The 18,564-nt window shown below is 35.3% G+C and overlaps 1 protein-coding gene across 1 annotated transcript; it reads left to right on the forward strand.

Moving 5' to 3' along the window:
- The first annotated feature begins 1,706 nt into the window (after nucleotides 1–1,706).
- LOC120276032 lies at nucleotides 1,707–14,538 on the forward strand. The gene is made up of 9 exons (XM_039282777.1): nucleotides 1,707–1,922; nucleotides 2,160–2,293; nucleotides 6,667–6,709; nucleotides 6,803–6,879; nucleotides 11,323–12,943; nucleotides 13,020–13,973; nucleotides 14,065–14,202; nucleotides 14,293–14,370; nucleotides 14,461–14,538. The coding sequence occupies exons 1-9, from the start codon at nucleotides 1,707–1,709 to the stop codon at nucleotides 14,536–14,538; spliced, it is 3,339 nt and encodes a 1,112-aa protein (XP_039138711.1).
- Nucleotides 14,539–18,564: the final 4,026 nt, after the last annotated feature.

The following is an 18,564-nucleotide window of genomic DNA, read 5'->3' on the forward strand; positions in this document are numbered from 1 at the left end:
CACTTTTCCTGTAAAGCATTTTCTTGTAAAGTTTTTTCCTGCATTTACTTTCCCTGTAAAGTAACAATATAGTGTTTTGTATGCATTTTGAATATTATAATTGAAATACATGCAAAATGAATTCTTTGTTCGGTATAAATAAGCTTTTCATGCAAAGTTATGATTATTCTCAAGTTTACCCTTTAATAATAATAAAATAAAATAAAACCATACTTTAAATACATGTTTAATTTTCACATTAATCAATGATTTATATATAAATAAAATAAGAAAGTTGCTTATATACCCGGCAAAAGTAGGTATTTAACTTATGCTCTTCTATTACGAGAAATTTGATAACCCGAACTTGATAATCCACAAAATACGCTTCCCATATGAATTCTTAAAAAAAAAAAATAAGACTTACCGATAGAGATTGTCTTGTCCTATGGTTTTGAAAAGGAAGAAGCGATGGAGGGGTTATTCGCTATAGTTAGGGTTCTTAAAAGGAAGACATGACAAAAGAAAAGAATTTTTATTTTATAAAAGGGGTAACATTGAAATTTTGCATGTCTCATATTTTTTTCCCAACCATGATGTAATTCGTTTCACACCCCCCTCCCTTGTGAATCCTTTTCCCTGATCAAAGGGAAAGTAATTGCAAGTTGACCATTACTTTACATAGTTTTTTTTTCAACCAAACACATCAAAACGTTTCACAACTTTAACTTTTCAGGGAAAATTGTTACTTTCCCTCATACCAAATTGCCCCAAAGCAGTGGTTACAGCATTATAAACATCATCACTAAGCTCAATCCATAGATTTTTTTAGCTTTTCATCATCCTCATTTATCATTTTTTTTACTCCGTCAATGTCAACAATCTTATACGGTTACCATGATAGTTGTTTAAGTTCCTCTTGCCAAGTAGAGCATAACTCTGCAGCTTTTGTATCTGCGTTATCAACATAATATCTTTTTTTTACATGTAACTTGAAATTCTTTTAATTCCGATTACACTTCGCCCAAGTGATGAATTTTCCATTTTTGCTTCTCATCCTCAAGTGTATTTTTTTCTCCATTGCTTTTGGCCTCAAATTTATCAAACTGTTTGCATCTTAAATCAACTTCCTTCCTCTTTGAGTCCAATTCCAGCCTTAATTTTACATTTTCCTCAAAAATTCTACTCGTAGTCTCACGAGCAATCCGATGCATATTTTGCATCTCTTCATTGTAAGTCTGGTGAATCTTATCTTTGTCTTCCATCACATGCTGCCTCGCCAGAGCGATCTCATTGTACTTATACTCCAAATTCCTCAGGTTCTCATTCTTGGCTTTAATTTCATCAGAGAGGATGGCAATGACCTTCCCAGAGTTCCTTGATTCCTCCTTGGCAGCATCAGAAATGGTCCGCATCTCAATGTGCACCCTGAAATATTCTCCCACCCTGCTCTCCGACTCATAGTCATCACCACAAGCAATCTATCCATAGAACCCCTTTTTCCGATCTCTATTCTTCTCCCAATCTCGTTTCTCGAACTGGCTCGCATTCATCTGGTTCTCAAACGCCATGGTATCCCTCAACCCGACCAGCTTTTGCTGATTTCTACCACCGCAGATCCCATCCAGGACTCATTTTCTTGATCAAAAACATTCCGGAGAGTCAGCATATTCACTGGATTGAAACCAGCAAACCGGTGCTTGAGCTCCATCCGGGATTTTTCATTGATGGGAATGCTGACGAGGATTCTTGTCCAAGGCCAGGCGAATTGGTCATCATCCAAGCGGCATGGGGGCTTGGGAGGAGGAGGCTCCAATGCCGGTGGCATGCTGGAGAAGGTCCTTGTAGATGAATCCCTGCATCTTCTTTCCGGCGCAAAAAGGCCATCAGAGGGTGCCACCAAGGTTCTTGATTCTGGGGTTGGTAGTTTTGAGCATGTGGAGGTACTTCTGCTCATAGAGATTGAGCACGGAAATCGCTGATCTCGGAGTCTTCAAAGGAGGAAGAGGAGGAGAGCAACATGAGAAACCCTATAATATAGAATGGATTCCTGGGTAATTCCTCCGACCACTTTAGATACCTTTCTTTAATTTCTTTCATCGGAGAACCATTAATCTCTTCAAACTTCTTGATGAACTCCTCAACCATCAATGTCTTATCTTCCTACAACCCATGCACAGGTTCTTCTCGTCCTTGTTGAAGTCATGATCAACTCCAACCCACGCACAGCTTCACGGGTCTGCTGGGTCAGCTTTTGGATATCTTTGGGCAAGAATGGCATGGCTCTGAAACTCCAGGTCTATCTTGAAGTCCTGTACGATTTCTCTCACGAGCTTCTAGCAAGGTAGCTTCCTTATCAGTAACTTTGTGCCCTTCTAGTACTTCATGATCTCCTGTAAAGCAGCAGTAACGACAACGACATGCAGTGACGATAGCGGAAGCAACAACGGACAACATCGGCAGCATCGGAGGCAGGCAAGGGTGGCAGCGGAGACATTGGTAGGGAGAGGAAATGAGAATCTTCTTCGACCTTCTCTTCTCTTCTTCATGTTCTTCTTTTTTTACCGGTTGGTTTCCTTCTTTTTCCCCTCTTTTTCGCTCCTCCTCCTTCCCCTTTTAAAAACCGTGTAAAGCCCTTCTTCACGTATCGATCATGGGTTGTTTCGTTGACGGTTGTACTGATCATGGAGGCCACGATCACCACATTTCTGGTTCAAAACTTTTTTTTTTAGATTTTTATTATTATTATTATTATTATTATTATTATTATTATTATTATTTTTATTTATCATTATATATATTATATTTTTTTATTATATATATTACTATTTTATTTGATTTATTTCATTTGAATTTAAATTATTATTTTTTTATCATATTTTGATTTATATTATTTTATTTTATTATATATATATATATTATCTGATATATATATATATATATATATGTTATATTTATCTGATTTGATTATTTTCTTTTAATTTGTTTTATCTTTTATCTTATTTGATTTTTTTATATCTGATATTTGCCTCGTAATTTGTATTATTAGCTGATTTTAGGATTTAGATTGCCCTCGAGATCTGTGCTTTTGGTGATCTTGAGATTTGGATCTTTTGGATTGCCTCGAGATATGTGTTCTCGGCTGGTATTTGAGTATTTTAGACCGCCTAAGAATATGTGTTCTCGGCTGGTCTTGATATTTGGATATTTTGGATCACCTCAAGATATGTGCTCTCGGCTGATCTTGGGATTTGTATGTTTTGGATCGCCTCGAGATCGGTGCTCTTAACTGATCCGGAGATTTAAATATTTAGATCGCCTTAAAGTATGTGTTCTCAACTGATCTTGGGATTTGGGTATTTTTTTATTACCTCGAAAATCTATGCTCTCAGGCGGATCTTGATATTTGGGTATTTTTAGATTGCCTCGAGATATGTGCCCTCGGCGGATCTTGATATTTGTATATTTTTATATCGCCTCGAGATCTGTGCTTTTGGCGGATCATGATAATTGAGGCATTTTGAGATCTCCTCAAGATCCTGAGATTTGAGTATTTTGGATCACCTCGAGATCGGTGCTCTTAGCTGATCCAGAGATTTGAATATTTAAAATCGCCTCGAGATCAGTGCTCTCAGCTAATATTAGGATTTGGATATTTTTTAGATCACCTTGAGATCTGTTCTCTCGGCCAATCTAGGGATTTTAATATTTAGATCGCCTCAAGATATGTATTCTTGGGTAATCTTAGATATATCCAAATATTTTAAAATTTATTATATAAACAATCTCCATTCATCCAAGTTTGGTCTTCAACAACAATTAAACTTGATCTTCATTCATCTAGGTTTGGTCTTCAATATTTTACTACTAAACTTGATTTTCTTTCATCCATGTTTAGCTCTTCAAGATCTTCCAAGCATGATCTTCATTTATCCAAGCTTGGGTCATCAATTTTCTTCCAACTCTATGAATTTGCCAAAGATAGCTTGTGCCTTTGAATGGCATGTGTCTTCAAATAACTCCGTCCCATTATTAACTTTGGATCTTCTCCTTAAATTGGCATTGCTAATTATGGTCTTGAGAATCATGTTGGCTTGCCCTTTCCTATCTTAGTTTGAGTCTTCAAAATAGCTTCATACTAAACTAAGTTCTGTTGCAATCTTGGTCTCTAAATGAAGGCCTTCATACTTGCCAACAATAGGTTACTCCCTCTTTAGAAAATCCTTCACATAGTCTTCAAGAAATAAATCTCTCATGAAAATTAGAGTCATCAAAGATAGATTTTATCATCCCGGATCTTACCAAAGATAAGATTAAATCATAGCTTTAGATTTTCTCTTCATGGGTTTGTCTTTTAAGAGAGATCGTTTTACCTTGATGTTCCTTGCTAAAGATAGACTCTCTAATGATAGTTGTGTAGATATTCTCCACAAGAGAGATCTTCATAAGATCTTGGCCTTCATGTCTTCATTGTCACTTCTTGCCACATCATCAAGTGCCTAGTCATTTGCCATGTCATCATCCTTGTCACCTTGTTTGCCAAGTTCTCTTCTTACTTATCAAATAATACCAATTTGAGCTTCCAGCTCTAACACATAACATGGGACGGAATTGATTACACTAAAGCAGCAAACAAGTGGGTTTTCAATGAGATAGCCACTGAAGGTATTCACATCCTTCTGTTCCTCTTTCTCGAGCCTGTCAATGAAACTCCTTGCTTTAGATTTTTAATTTTACTTTTATTATTAGTTTGTTGTCCTTACATATGTATATATTTATAAGCACCTAAATTACTTTTGTATTTTTATTTTCGATAATTTTTTGATAGGTCACTAAGTTTTGAACTTATTTCTTTCCGGTTATCAAGTTTTAATTTGTATCATAAAGGTTACTCAAATTTGATTTCGTTTCACCGGGAGATTACCCGCGAGTGACCACATCCAAGCTGCTGATGTGGATGCCGGAAAAAAACACAGTCAGCACAGCTCGCCATGTCCTCAGTCTGAGATGGAGCCTCCATGTTAGTTGGCCTGTCCACGTCATCAGAGTTGGTAACCGTTTTGATACTAAATGAAAACTTAGTGACCGAAATAAAATAACATAGGTTGTTCAATAATTTGTCACACTTAAATTTGTCATGGAAATATATTTTGTCATTTCATTTGGGTCACTAAGTTTTCATTTAGTATCAAAACGATTACCAACTCTGCTGACGTGGGCAAGTCTGCTGACGTGGAGGCTCCATCTCAGATTAAGGACGTGGCGAGTTGTGTTGACTGTGTTTTTTCTGGTATCCACGTCAATAGCATGGATGTGGTCATTCGCTGGTAACCTCCCGATGAAACAAAATCAAACTTGAGTATCTTTTATGATACAAATTAAAACTTTGGTAACCGGAAAGAAATAAGTTCAAAGCTTAGTGACCTATCAAAAAATTAATCCACCCGTTACCAGTGACTAATGAGTATATATTTTAGTGTTATTTTAATATATGTATGCATAGACACTACATCATTTTTAATTTTTAGAAACACATATATAGAAGGGTTTTAAAAAAAAACACCTCGATAATTGTGTAAATTTTTATACTAACCTATGCAGCCGGTTTAACAAAACCACTCTATTTTTAAATTAAAAAAATAAATCACTCACTCACTCACACTCTCTCCGGATTAATTTTTTCATAGGCTGACTTAACTATGGTTTTGTTTCATTTTCTTAATCAAACTTCACTTTATCAAAATTTGCTCACTCATCTTTAATTTTATTTCACCAAGTAATTATCCGATTAATTTGGGAACCAAATAAATGATATGGCAGCCGAAAACAAGTTTAGTCATGTGTACAATCCAAGTAGGATGGCTAATGTGTCACAGGGAAGCTAACATATATTTTTCATTTGTCATATAAGCTATTTGGTTCTCAAATCAATCAGGTGATGACTCGGTGAATTACAATTAAAAATAAATAACTACTTTGATACAAATTGAAGGTTGGTTATTAAATTAAAACAAGACAGTTAAGTGATCTATAAAAAAAATAAAATAAAATAAAATAAAATTATCCCCTCACCCTCTCCAGCACTCACTCAAGCACTCTTTCCCTCTTTTCCACTTCGATCCATCTCTATTCCCCGCTTCGCCATTAACGAGGATGATCCACTTCACTTCCACTTCCACTTCAATTTCCATCCCAATGCACCCTTCCTTCAAGCATGACAAACCAGGCTCTCCCATCGTCGTCGTTTCTTGCTTATAGAGAGGTATTTATGGATTAATCCCATCTTCCTATTTTGAACCCTAGAATAACTCCATTTTCCTCTTCCAACCTGTTTCCTAAGGTCAGCATTCCACCGATCTGGTCTTTTTTGTGCTGATTTGATATCTGTATGAGCTTGTGCTGGAATCCCGGCTTTCATTCACTTGTTCTTTTTTATTTTTTATTATTATTATTTTTTTTTGAATCTTTGATGCTGGAGCCCTTGATTTATGGGTGTTTATGGTGTCTAACAAGCTTAGTTTCGTTGTCTGATGATGTGTTTTGAGATATTGTAAGCATTGGCAATGCTATATCTGCAAATGTTTTAACTAAGACTTCATTTGCTGTGAATCTATAAATCATGGCCATTTGTACTGGTATGATCCCATTGCTTATGTGTTGATTGTGGGTTTTTGTTTTTCTTTTCAGCTGTTGTGGTTGGACCAATTGCTGGGTTGCTGCTCATAATTTGGTACCATTACTGATTTTTATTATTCTTTGAAAGCTTAGTTTGTTGTTGTGTAGACTGATTTTTATTGTTCTTTGATGCACTGTGATTTTCCAGACTACAAGATCTTCAATTGTCTTTTCCTGCAGATTTTATATACCATCTTGCTTCAGATCTCTCTTCTCAATTCCCTTGTAAGTACTTTAACATCCATCTTTTGTTTATCTTGATGATTGTTATCCATTTCCCATTGTTGCTGTTTGAATCTGGTTCTTATTTGTGGTATTGGTTCTGTTTGAAAATTTTGATCTTTATAGTGGACCTTTTTTCAATTAGGGTTGAATTTTAATTGATTGATGTTCTTCTTTAATATTTGCTTCTGTTTGCGAAATTTATAGTTTGGAATCTTACTATTGAGAAAGTTCAAATTTGTCATTGGGGTTTGAATCCTAGATTTGTTTACCTTGAGGTCAGTCTTCTTGGTTTTTGGATTTTTTTTTTAATTTTTTGTTCTTATATATATATATGTGTGTGTGTTTGGTCTGCATGCCCATACCATAAGGTTGTGTAAACCTTATTGAATCGCTGGGTCAGGCGTTTTGCTTGCAAGAATTTCCAACTCTTGATCAAGGTGTGTTTGGGGTTATTCTCATTCTTTGCTTGTTCGCTTATTCTTTCATGTTTCTTCTCTTCTTTGTTGAAGATTGTGGGACTGGCTAGGTCGAAGGAACTTGGCAATGTTTTGATAATGTTGGACACTGTAGTGGAATGCTTGAATAATAGCTCTAATTGGGTTTTCCTGAAAGTCAATTCCGTGAATGGCATAATTCTTAGCAATATGGACTTATAAATAACAATTTTCTGTGTCAGTGATCGAATCTAGCAGGCATATTATTTGAGCATGTTGGTGATTGGTGAAAAAAAATTACTTTTTGTCACAAATTTGACTTAGGAAACATGAGAATAAATGTAGATTTAGGGTTAATTTAGTCAAATGAAGAAATCAAAGCATATGGTCCGCTGAAAGAGAAGTATGAGATGTCATAGTTCAATGACTAGTGGCCTTATGGAAATTTTATGGATAAAGGTTTTTTGGTCAATGAGGGCCTCTTTTTAGAAATTTCCAAGTGTGATCAACAATGGCTGATATATTTCAGACAGCTGTTGTGCTAGGAATGGATGGAGACAATGAAATTATACTGGCAGGTGCTAGGAGTGGATGCACACTTTCCAGTGTCCAAGGGGAGCTAAATGCTTTGAAGGAGGTGTTGTTGTGCTGCCTGGAGAGGAAGATGTACCTGCAGAACATCTACATGGATTGTGCTTGCGTTGTTGACTGGATTCATAAGGATGAACTGCCGGTGACATGGTGTGCCATTGACCAGATCTTGGAGATCAGACAGCTGCTCAGTTAATGCAATAACGTGAGGTTGATTTGGATTTCTCGGGACCAAAATGGTGTAGCGGATCAAATAGTGAACTTTGCCCTGCAAAACCCGTCGGTTTCCCTCTTCCATAGGGGCCTAGAGTTGCCGAGTTGGCTGGTGGAGGCCGCTTCTGGGAGTGAGCTGAAGTGCTAGGGTTGTCTGGGACTTATTTTGTTGTTTTTCTTTTTTAGCTCTGTGGGTGTAGAGCTCTCCATTAGCAAAAAATAAAATAAAATAAAATAAAATGGCTGATACATTTGATTAAAAGGTACCAGTCCTATTGCAATTTTACACACTAAAGAGCCTATCAATGAAAATTTAACTGTGGTGAACAATGAAAAGTTGTAAATCTTAAAAGAGTATGGAAGACCTTATAGAATTTGGTGAGAGCTTTACTCCTATGGAACTTTGTTTTGGTCATAAGGTTTAATTAGTTTCCAAATAAGTTTGATTAGCCATAAGTATGTATTCAATGTTCTCCTGGAGCAATTTAGATAGTTTGGGAAATAGAACCTACTTATTTTATTTGTTCTCAATAGCCTTGAATGGACACTGAGGGTGTACTTTTGAAAATGTATTCTCCTATTGCCTTTGTTGTCTCAAGTATATACACTAGCTGCATGTTGTCACAGTTAATGATTCAAATGTTAATGTTAAAAGCATATTCAATGAACTTTTTTTATGATCATAAAAAGTTGGAAATTTTCCATATTATGTACCTATAAAATGTGGGTAATTATATGATATACCATCTTTTTGAAAATACTTATTTGGAAACCAATTGCAGCTAATCTATAACACATTTAAGTCTTAAAGTCTGCTTTCCTGGAATACCATCTTGTTGTTTATGTGTATATATTTTGGGCATCCCCCTTTTCCAATTGTCTGTTAGTGTCTTCTAGCTTTTTTTACTGATTTGTGCAGCTCTAGAAGATACCTTTCTATTAATTCTTAGGTAAAATTACCCTTTTAGTCCCTAAACAAGTACAATTCCTGCCCTTTTCATCCCTCTATTAGTTTTTGGGCCCTTTAAGTCCCTTTATTTTTTGAAATTTAGAAATGCTAGTCCTCCATGTGACTGGCGTTACATTTTCCGTTCTCTTTTTTATTATGTGGCATTTTTTATTTTCAAATATTATAAAAAATTACAAAAAAATTTAAAAAAAATATTAAAAAAGTGAATCCGGATCCGCTTTCTTGGATCCGAATCCATTGCAAAAACTACTCTCCCCCAAGCCCCAACCCCTCTCAAAATCCCTAATCTCTAATCTTTAATCACTCCAGCCATCGACGCCGGCGAAGCTCCCGTGGATCTCGATTAGCTCTCGGACACTCGACGCCGGCGAAAGCTCTCATGGATGCCTGCGAAACTCGACATTAGAGAAGATAAATTTGTGGCCTTTACAACCCATCCTTGAGAAGATACAAGAAAATCGAGTCAATCTCACCTCATATGACACAGGATGAGGTATAATAGTTTATAATTTTTTAATTTTTATTTTTATATAACATATGAAGTCTGTGATGGTTGTTATTGTTGTTTTGGTCTTGTTTTGCATGTCTTTGAGCTTATTTGTTTGTGTTGATGGGTTGGATTTGTTTGATGATTTGTTTTGGGTGGGATGAACTATGTTATTGAGTTGATTGTGTACTAGTTGAAGTCTTGCTTGTGTGGTTAGCTTTTGACACTGATATGGAAGTAAATCCATATTACGTCTTAGAATTTTGTAATTTTGTGTAGATAGTGTCTTGATGTTACCACTTTTAGTTTTAATTTTATTTAGATAGTGTGTTCTTGATGTTACCACTCTGTTTTAGTGGTTTATAATTTTGTTTAGAAAGTTGTTCTTGATGTTACCACTTTGTCTAGTGGTTTTTAATCTCCTTTAGTGTTGTTTTTAATTTTGCTATGATCATTGGTTTAGAATCCCACATATTTTATATATAGCTTTTTGAAGATCCAATTCTAAAACAGGTTTGCCTTGGAATCTTATTATTTCAACATTGCTTGGGGAGTGATTTGAATGAAGTTGAGTATATTTTAAGTGAGTATTTATATTAAACATGGATTATGTACGTGCCCATTGGTAATAAATTACTCATAAAATTATTTATGTTGAAGACATAGAGGTCATAGCCTTAGTAAAATGTATGTTTATCCTGAATCTTAGTAAAACCAGCTTTCAAATAATTGTCCTTGTCTTAGGTCATAGCCTTTTCTATTAAAAATGAAGGAAAATAGATGTTAATCAACAACTTCCATGACATTCATGCAAAGAAATCAATTTCTAGTTCATTCTATTAAATTATATACCAACCAACCTATGCATGTGTCTCACATTTAGTTAGTTTAGATCTAGTATTCATTTATTTGTTGGAAACATGATCAACTCCATCATACCTTCTTCAATGAAGTTTTACTAGTGTGCTTCTTCCTTGTTCATCACTTAAACAGTTAGTCACACATCTCTAGTGGATGAGTTTATACCAATTTATATAAACTGTAAGGTTTATGATTTAGATTGAAATGGGTGACTTATTTATAGATATAAAAATTTTGTTGGTTTATATATACTTTTTTGTAAATCTTAACTAAATTATCTTTATTTTCCCATAATTTTTCCTCTCTATTTTACTCTAAGCTTATAATACCCAATTAATGAACATGACTAGTTAGTTGATGTGCTAAGTTACCTTATTAAATTAATCTTCAGTTTTGACTAATTTTATTGGTTGTTTTATTTGCATAATTTATAATATTTTCAATCTTAACTAGATCCATTTTGGTAACCTGTCTCTTTCCCCATTATCACAAGGCAAGGCAGACAACACAAGTCAAAAGTAATCAAGTGATTGAAAATAATTGACATATATACTAAAAAGCCTAACATGCCATGAACAACAATAACAACATCAAATCATTTAATTAAGTGATGGTGTTGTATGCGTGTTATTTCTGATTTTTGTATGAAGCTGAAGGTTGTGCTCAATGTAAAACTAGTTTGCATTGTAACACTCTAGGCAAATTAGTTTGGTTGTGCAGTTTTAATAAAATCATTAGCTATTAGCTGGTGGTTATGATGTTGTCATGACAAATATCTAAGCAGTCATTAACTTGTTCTTGTCTTCTTGATCTGCTTGTTTATTAACCTTCAATTGTGCATACATATGATTGTTTTTCTAAATTAATCTTTAAATGTTTCATCATAGGGATGTGTACATTGTTAAGTATTATCATGGGGGGACATTATTAAGGGAAGGAGAAGTTGAATATGTTAATGGATCAGTGGTTGAATTTCTTGTTGATCTTGACAAGCTATGCTATTGGGATTTGTTAGGACATATAAAAGAGTTAGGATATGACATTACAAACTCTGTCAGTTTTTTCTTCAGAGATGATGGGGCAACATTGATGCAGATAAGTGATGATGAGGATATTTTAAGATTAGTTAATCAATTACAGAAACTACATACAGTGGATGTCTATGTTGAAATTTCAGGGTTTAAGCATAACAAAGGCATACCAGACGCTTTATTGTCAAATTCTGAAATTGATTTGCAATTGAATGTGAGAAAGCCTGATATCGAAATTGATGTGGATGTGGATGTGGGAGAGGCTAATGAGTGTAACAATGGTAATTATTCTGGTGAAGATGATGAAGAGAGGATGCTAGATGTCCCAATAAATTACAACTCTGATGTTGATGAAGAATGGGAGGAGGCAAGGGTCAAAGTGAGCAAATATATCCAATTGAAGAAGAAAATACAAGGTAATGATGTTGAAAAAGATGAAAGTCACAATGTAGATAAAGGAGCGCCTGCTAGTAACACAGAGTGTCCTGCTGAAAATCAAAAGGAATTGATTGAGGATGAAGGTGATAAAGTTGGTGGGTGTTTGAGTGATTACATGGACTCATCGGATCCTGGGAGTTTTATTGACACAAGTAGTGGGTCTGATGTAGATGATGCACATTATCAAAAATCAAGTAGGAAGATCTATGACCCCACTACCAATTTAGAAGAATTTTTCCTTGATCTTAGGTTTTCAGATTTGAAACTTTTCAAGAATGCACTTGTTGAGTTTTCCACAAGGAAAAGATTTGAGTTTAAATATATAAAGAATGATGCAATGCGGGTGAGGGCAAAATGCTCAGCAGAAGGTTGCAGTTGGATGATTTTGTGTTCATGGTGCAGTTCAAAGAAGCTGTATGTTGTCAAACACTATCAAGCAGAACATTCATGCCTTCTTGGGGCTACAAGGAATAGAAGAGTGTCTGCACATGTTGTTGTGGAAAAATTTGGTGATATAATAGCTGGAATACCTGTCATGAAGCCAAGACACTTAAAGGCCCTTGTTAGGAGAGAATTTGGTGTGTTTATTACAGATAAGACATGTAAAAATGCTAGGCGTTTGGTTTTGAGGAAGATTGAGCAGCAATTTATTGAAGATTTCAAGGTACTCAATAATTATGCAATGGAGTTAAGGGCAACAAATCTTGGGAGTAATGTGGTTGTTGTGCTTGGTAGACAAAGTCAAGATGCATTACCAATATTCCAAAAGATGTATATTTGCCTCACAGCTGTCAAAGAAGGATTCCTTGTTGGTTGTAGGAGGCTCATAGGACTTGATGGTTGTTTTTTGAAAGGATTAATGAAAGGACAATTGTTAGTGGCGGTGGGAAGAGATGGGAATAACCACATGTTTCCTATAGCTTGGGCAGTTGTGGAGAAAGAAACGTCTGAGAGCTGGTCATGGTTTCTTCAACAACTAAAATTGGATCTTGGCATTGAGGATGGCCTTGGATGGTCTATTGTTAGTGACATGCAAAAAGTAAGTAGCTATTTTCATTGAGTATGCTTATTTGATTAAGTAATAGTTTTAATTTTGTCATTTTCTCTGCTTGTAGGGTCTTATTCATGCAGTTAATTCTCTCTTACCGTTGATTGAGCACAGAATGTGTGCAAGGCATATTTATGCGAGGTGGGGAAAAAGGCATCCAGGTAAAGAGCTTCAGATTTTGTTTTGGAGCACTGCAAGGTCCACCAGTGAACCTGAGATGCAGAGTCAATTACAAAAAATGAAAAGGGTGAAGGGAGGAGGTATGGCTGTGGAAGAGTTATTGGAGAGATGGCCTATTAGTGGATGGTGTGCAACTTATTTCAATGATGTTGTCAAGTGTCATGTTATTGACAACAATATTTGTGAGACATTTAATGGAGTTATGGTGGAAGCTCGAAGCAAACCGATTATAACAATGCTTGAAGAAATAAGAAGGTATGTAATGCAGCGTATGGTTGTCAAAAGGAACTATGTTAGGAAATGGAAGCTTGATTTTGGGCCCAATATTATTTCCAAACTTGAGACAGAGAGAAGTAAGAGTGGAAAATGGCAAGTGGACTGGAATGGGGCTGCAGAACATGAAGTATATTGGGATGATGTGCAGCTATTGGTGAGGGAGACCTATGTGGTTAAGTTGGCAAATAATAGTTGCTCTTGTGGAAAATGGGACAAGAGTGGCATCCCTTGTCAACATGCAATGGCGGCAATTGCATTTCATGGACTAGATCCTCTTAATTACATATCTGAATGGTTTAAGAAGGAGACCTACCTGAAGGCATACCAGTTCAATATTAGTGCAGTGAAAGGAAGACGATTTTGGCCAACAAGTGAAGAAGGCCCCATGTTGCCACCTATAACCAAGAGGATGCCTGGTCGACCTGCAAAAAAAAGGAAAAGAGAACCTTTGGAAGGCAAAAACAAAAGCAATACAAAACTATCAAAGGAAGGTAGAGTGTTCAAGTGTGGAATTTGTCACATGGAAGGTCACAATAGGAAAAGCTGCCAGAATAAAGCTAGTAGAGTAAGTTTTTTTGCACTTCTTATATCTCGATTACATCTTTATTCTCTATTAATTTAATTTAGTCATCATAAGAGTATCTATTATGCATCAGCAGGACACAACTACTGAAGTTGGATCGAGTGGACAGAAAACAAATGAGAGAATGAAGACAAATGGGAAAGAAAAGACCTATGCTACATCAAAAAAAAAAAGAGGAAGACCTGCTTATGGGCCAACCAGAATTTTAAGAGTAAGTAATAAATTTAGCCTAATTGTGTGAATTAGTCGCCAATGTAATATGAATTCTAATGGCTGAGGGGTGTGAGAGTTACACTTGTAGGGAGCTCACACTGGAGAAACAATCCTGGGAAGAGAAGTTGCAAATTCTTCATCCTTCATTACTACCAATGAACTGATTGTAATAACTATTCTTACATTAACAAAGCTTAGCACATTATTGATTTGTTTTGGTTAGTAACATGTGTTCTTTCATGATTATGATGTTTAGGCTCGAAGAAATGCAAGGGTGGTTGCAAATAAAAATCAAGCTGAAGTTGTTGGTCACCAATCATCTCGCACAAGTTGAAGGTCTAGATCTCCCAACACGACGAAAAGCACAAACAACTAATGAAGACAAATGAATGTTTTTGGTTAATAGTGTTTATATTTTTATCCTAGTGGAGGAAAAAAACAATATGTTGTTTTTAAAGTTATAATCTTTTTGTAAACTCCACATGAGAACCCGATGATGTCTGAGGATGTAATCTGTTGTTTTTGTTAATGGGATGTCAATTTGGCTCACAATTACTGTATATATAAACTGGTGACAGGTTGTAATATTTCAATTGATTAGTGAAATCAAGGTTTTTTGCATCAATTGTTTCTTTGTTTTATTTTATTTTAATAAATACAACTATTAGCAGGGTAAAAACCTTGCATGGCATTATTTTGTTGTAAATCTGATTGAGGCTTATTGAGTCTAATTTTGTTGGGCATTATCTTACAGGATATTTGAATGTGGCACATTATTTTGATGATGTTTTCAAATGATGGCTTGTAAATCTGATTAAGTTTGCAAATATTAGGTATCATTGTTGGTATGAGTAAAAAGTTATCTAGTGTAATGCACTTTGAAAACATCATTGAAAAAATGTTACAGAATGCAGCCCAATGTTTGTGTTAAAGCATGCTTGTACCTATCTAACATACAAAAATTTAAACTAGTGAAGTCGGAATTCAATCAAAATTTCCAATTAACTTGGGCATAAAAATCCATGTTAACATCATTGTATAGAACAACATCAATAGATGCACTATTGAACAAAAAAATTGACAACCATCTAAAACGACATCAACTACATTAGAAAAACACAAATTAGCATGCTCGATTATCATCTTCCATTGATAGCTTTTGCATACACACACACACTCTCTCTCTCTCTCTCTCTCTCTTCTCTAATGTATGCCTTCATGGGGATTTAGGCTGGATCTTTCCTTTCTTGAGGATCTCTCTCTTTCTCTCTTTCTCTTCTCTAATGTCTACTTTCATAGAGGCCGAGATGGATCTTTCCTTGCTCTTCTATAATGTATGCCTTCATGGGGAGCTGAGGCCGGATCTTTCTTTTGCTTGAAGCTTGCATTGAGGATGTCCGAACTAGTGAAAGGATTTGAGGGATTAGAAGGGATTTTTGACGGGGTTAGAGGAGAGGGTGGGGACATGGATTCGGTTCGGATCCAAGAAAGCGGATCGGATCCACTTTTTTTAATATTTTTTAAATTTTTTTGTAATTTTTTTATAATATTTGAAAAATAAAAAAATGCCACGTAATAAAAAGAGAACGGAAAATGTAACGCAGATCATATGGAGGACTAGCATTTCTAAATTTCAAAAAAATAAAAGGGACTTAAAGGGCCCAAAAACTAATAGAGGGATGAAAAGGGCAGGAATTGTACTTATTTAGGGATTAAAAGGGTAATTTTTTGCAGCTCTAGAAGATACCTTTCTATTAATTCTTATGGCGAGGCTCCAATCAAGGCCATTGCTTGGTATGTTGTTTTGCTGCCTAGGGTATATTTTTTCTCTAAAATACTTGTCATGGTCTTTGTCTTCCTTTTTTGTTTGATTATAGGGAAAGAGGGATGTCAAGGTTGTCGAGGTGGGTTACTTTTGGTTAATATGTTCTAAGAGGGAGAGTGGTCCAGATGTGTAGGTAGTGAGAGTATGAGACAAAATATAAAGATTTTGAAAGCGAATACCATTGCACAAGCACAATGGTTATTTTAATTCAAATTGGTAACAACAGAGACAGAGCTCAAGGCTATCAATCCACCTGCATAACAAATTCAAATTTAAATGATATCTCATCCTCTGATCTATGGTTTTTTTCCCCTTCAACAATCTAATAATCTAATGACTTTCAAGCAGTTTTTTGAAAAGTTACCTGAAAACGATGGTGTCAGGGCAAAATCAAATTGTGGAAGTAGTATCCCAGCAGCAATTAGGATGGCCACTAGATTGTATGCTATTGCCCAAGCCAGATTCTAATGAACTTTGGCAATTGTTGCTTGAGCAAGGCCTACAACATCAACAATCTACAAACCAGACATCAAACAGAAACTAGTTAAGGCAATGCAGCTATTGCAAACTAGATACAAGCAAGTTTGGTCTAGTTCAAAAATATATTGTGTTATCCATATATATTAGTTCTCATCCATGAGGTCTCTTATTCGAATTCATTAGAAGAACAACATAATTACTTTCCAAGTACATTGCTTCATAATAAAACAATTTTTTTTTTATATATCATCTTTTCATTTCATTATTCTGTTCCACAATTCCATCAGAATTTTTGCTTAGGATTGTTTGCTTGCTTTTATTGACTGCCATCCTTTGATAGTTCGATGATTTAATGTTTTCAGTTTTCTTGGATCTGTTTAAACTGTTTAGCAATTGCAGTTGAAAATATTAGATGTTAGTATTTTTCTTCTTCATGTTTTCTCTAATTGATCAAAGGTTCTTGATTTGTGCTTGGGCACTTAATTCCCCTGCATGTTGATTTGTCATTCAGGAACCTTTAAGACACTATGTTTGTCATGCTTGTGATTAAACTAGCATGGTTATTTGTCTTTCAGTCTAAATCTATGCTTTAGTTATATATGTTCTGTTGTACCCAATGTTGGGAATGACTACTAGAAAGATTTTTAAAAATCTGTTGGTTGGTTTTATAACATGCGGTTTGAATTGTTCAACAAACTAATAGTGCTTAACTGTTATGATTGATTTTCAAATTTTGGTTATACATCTTTTATAACAACCGGATTTTTCTCTGTTTTAAATTGCAATATTCAGATTTTAAAATATAAAGATAAGACAAGCTTTGGGGTTTAAAATAGGACATGGAACTTCATCCCTAGGGTTTTTTCTCTTTTCTTTGGGCTTTGGCTTCTGGGTAATCGGTGCTATTCCAACTCCTTGCCACGAGTACACGTGTCTGGGGATAGTTGTGTCACCTGTGTGTTTGGGGGTAGATGTGTTAACCTTGGAGGGCGAACGGCGATCTCGATTGCACAATGGTCGTGCCGGAATTTTCGTTTTCAGGGCAGTGGTATCCACAACACAGCTTTCAATTTTTCAAACACCCAATAGCTGTGGCTTTGCACAATGTGAAGTAGGAGGCTGGTTGTGAGCCCCACCCCTTAATTAAATTTTTAGCCATTGCTTTTAACTCTTAATCCTAGCCGTTGGTTTTACTTTTAATCTTAGCCATTGATTTTGTTTTTATTTAGTTTCAAAACTCTAGCCGTCTCTTTAGTTTTTCCGGTTTTAGATCATAGGGAAAAAAGAGAGAGAGAGAGAGAGAGAGACTTGTCTCGTCTCTTTCTTTTCCTTTTTGCGGGTGGTGTCGGCGACGAGGACGAGAGAAGGGTCTCATCGTCACGGATTTCATTTCACTGTTATTGTTGAGGTAAGGTTCTGAGTTTTTGTTATTGCTCTTTCTTATGCTTGTTTGTGACATGTTACTAGTTAGGGTTAGGGTTTGGTGAGAATAAATTTGATTTTAATTTGAGGATAAAATTCAGAAAGTCCCTGTTAGCACAGTAGATATCTCTAATTTATTTCGAAGATCTGTAGATGGAATTTGGAAGAGATCAAAATAGAAAAATTGTAGATAGAGATCTTATTTAGCTTGCTACCAAATTTCAGAATTTTTAGAGTAGTATCCTGCAAATTATAAATTTTTAGACGCAGGTGACACGGACAGGATTTCTGTTCAGCCCTTGAACGGTTTTTGATTATTTTCATAATTGTAAGTTGTGTTTTAGATTTATATTTATATAAGAAAGTTATATAGGACGATGTTATATTTGACTCTGCAAAATTTCAGAATTTTTAGCAATGTAAATTGTGAGATATGATCAGATTTCTATAGGTGCTCAATACTATTTCTGCAGAGAACATAACGATTGCTTAGACAATTTGATGGTCTTTTATATGGAATTTGGAGAAGAGTAATATAACAAAGTTATATATTTTGATGTTACCTAATTACTTGAAAAATTTGAGATTTTATGCATCTGTAGTTTGTGAGATATAACCCTATTATACAAGTGT

The sequence above is a fragment of the Dioscorea cayenensis genome, chromosome 14 (genome assembly GCF_009730915.1).
Source record: "Dioscorea cayenensis subsp. rotundata cultivar TDr96_F1 chromosome 14, TDr96_F1_v2_PseudoChromosome.rev07_lg8_w22 25.fasta, whole genome shotgun sequence".
Classification (NCBI taxonomy): domain Eukaryota; kingdom Viridiplantae; phylum Streptophyta; class Magnoliopsida; order Dioscoreales; family Dioscoreaceae; genus Dioscorea; species Dioscorea cayenensis.

What these genes read in the sequence shown, in the direction of transcription:
- LOC120276032 (XM_039282777.1), top strand. Translation starts at nt 1,707, where the DNA reads ATGGGAATGCTGACGAGGATTCTTGTCCAAGGCCAGGCGAATTGGTCA. An exon ending in TTGTTAGTGACATGCAAAAA is followed by an intron (nt 12,944 to 13,019) that starts GTAAGTAGCTAT and finishes CTCTGCTTGTAG; the next exon opens with GGTCTTATTCATGCAGTTAA. An exon ending in GCCAGAATAAAGCTAGTAGA is followed by an intron (nt 13,974 to 14,064) that starts GTAAGTTTTTTT and finishes ATTATGCATCAG; the next exon opens with CAGGACACAACTACTGAAGT.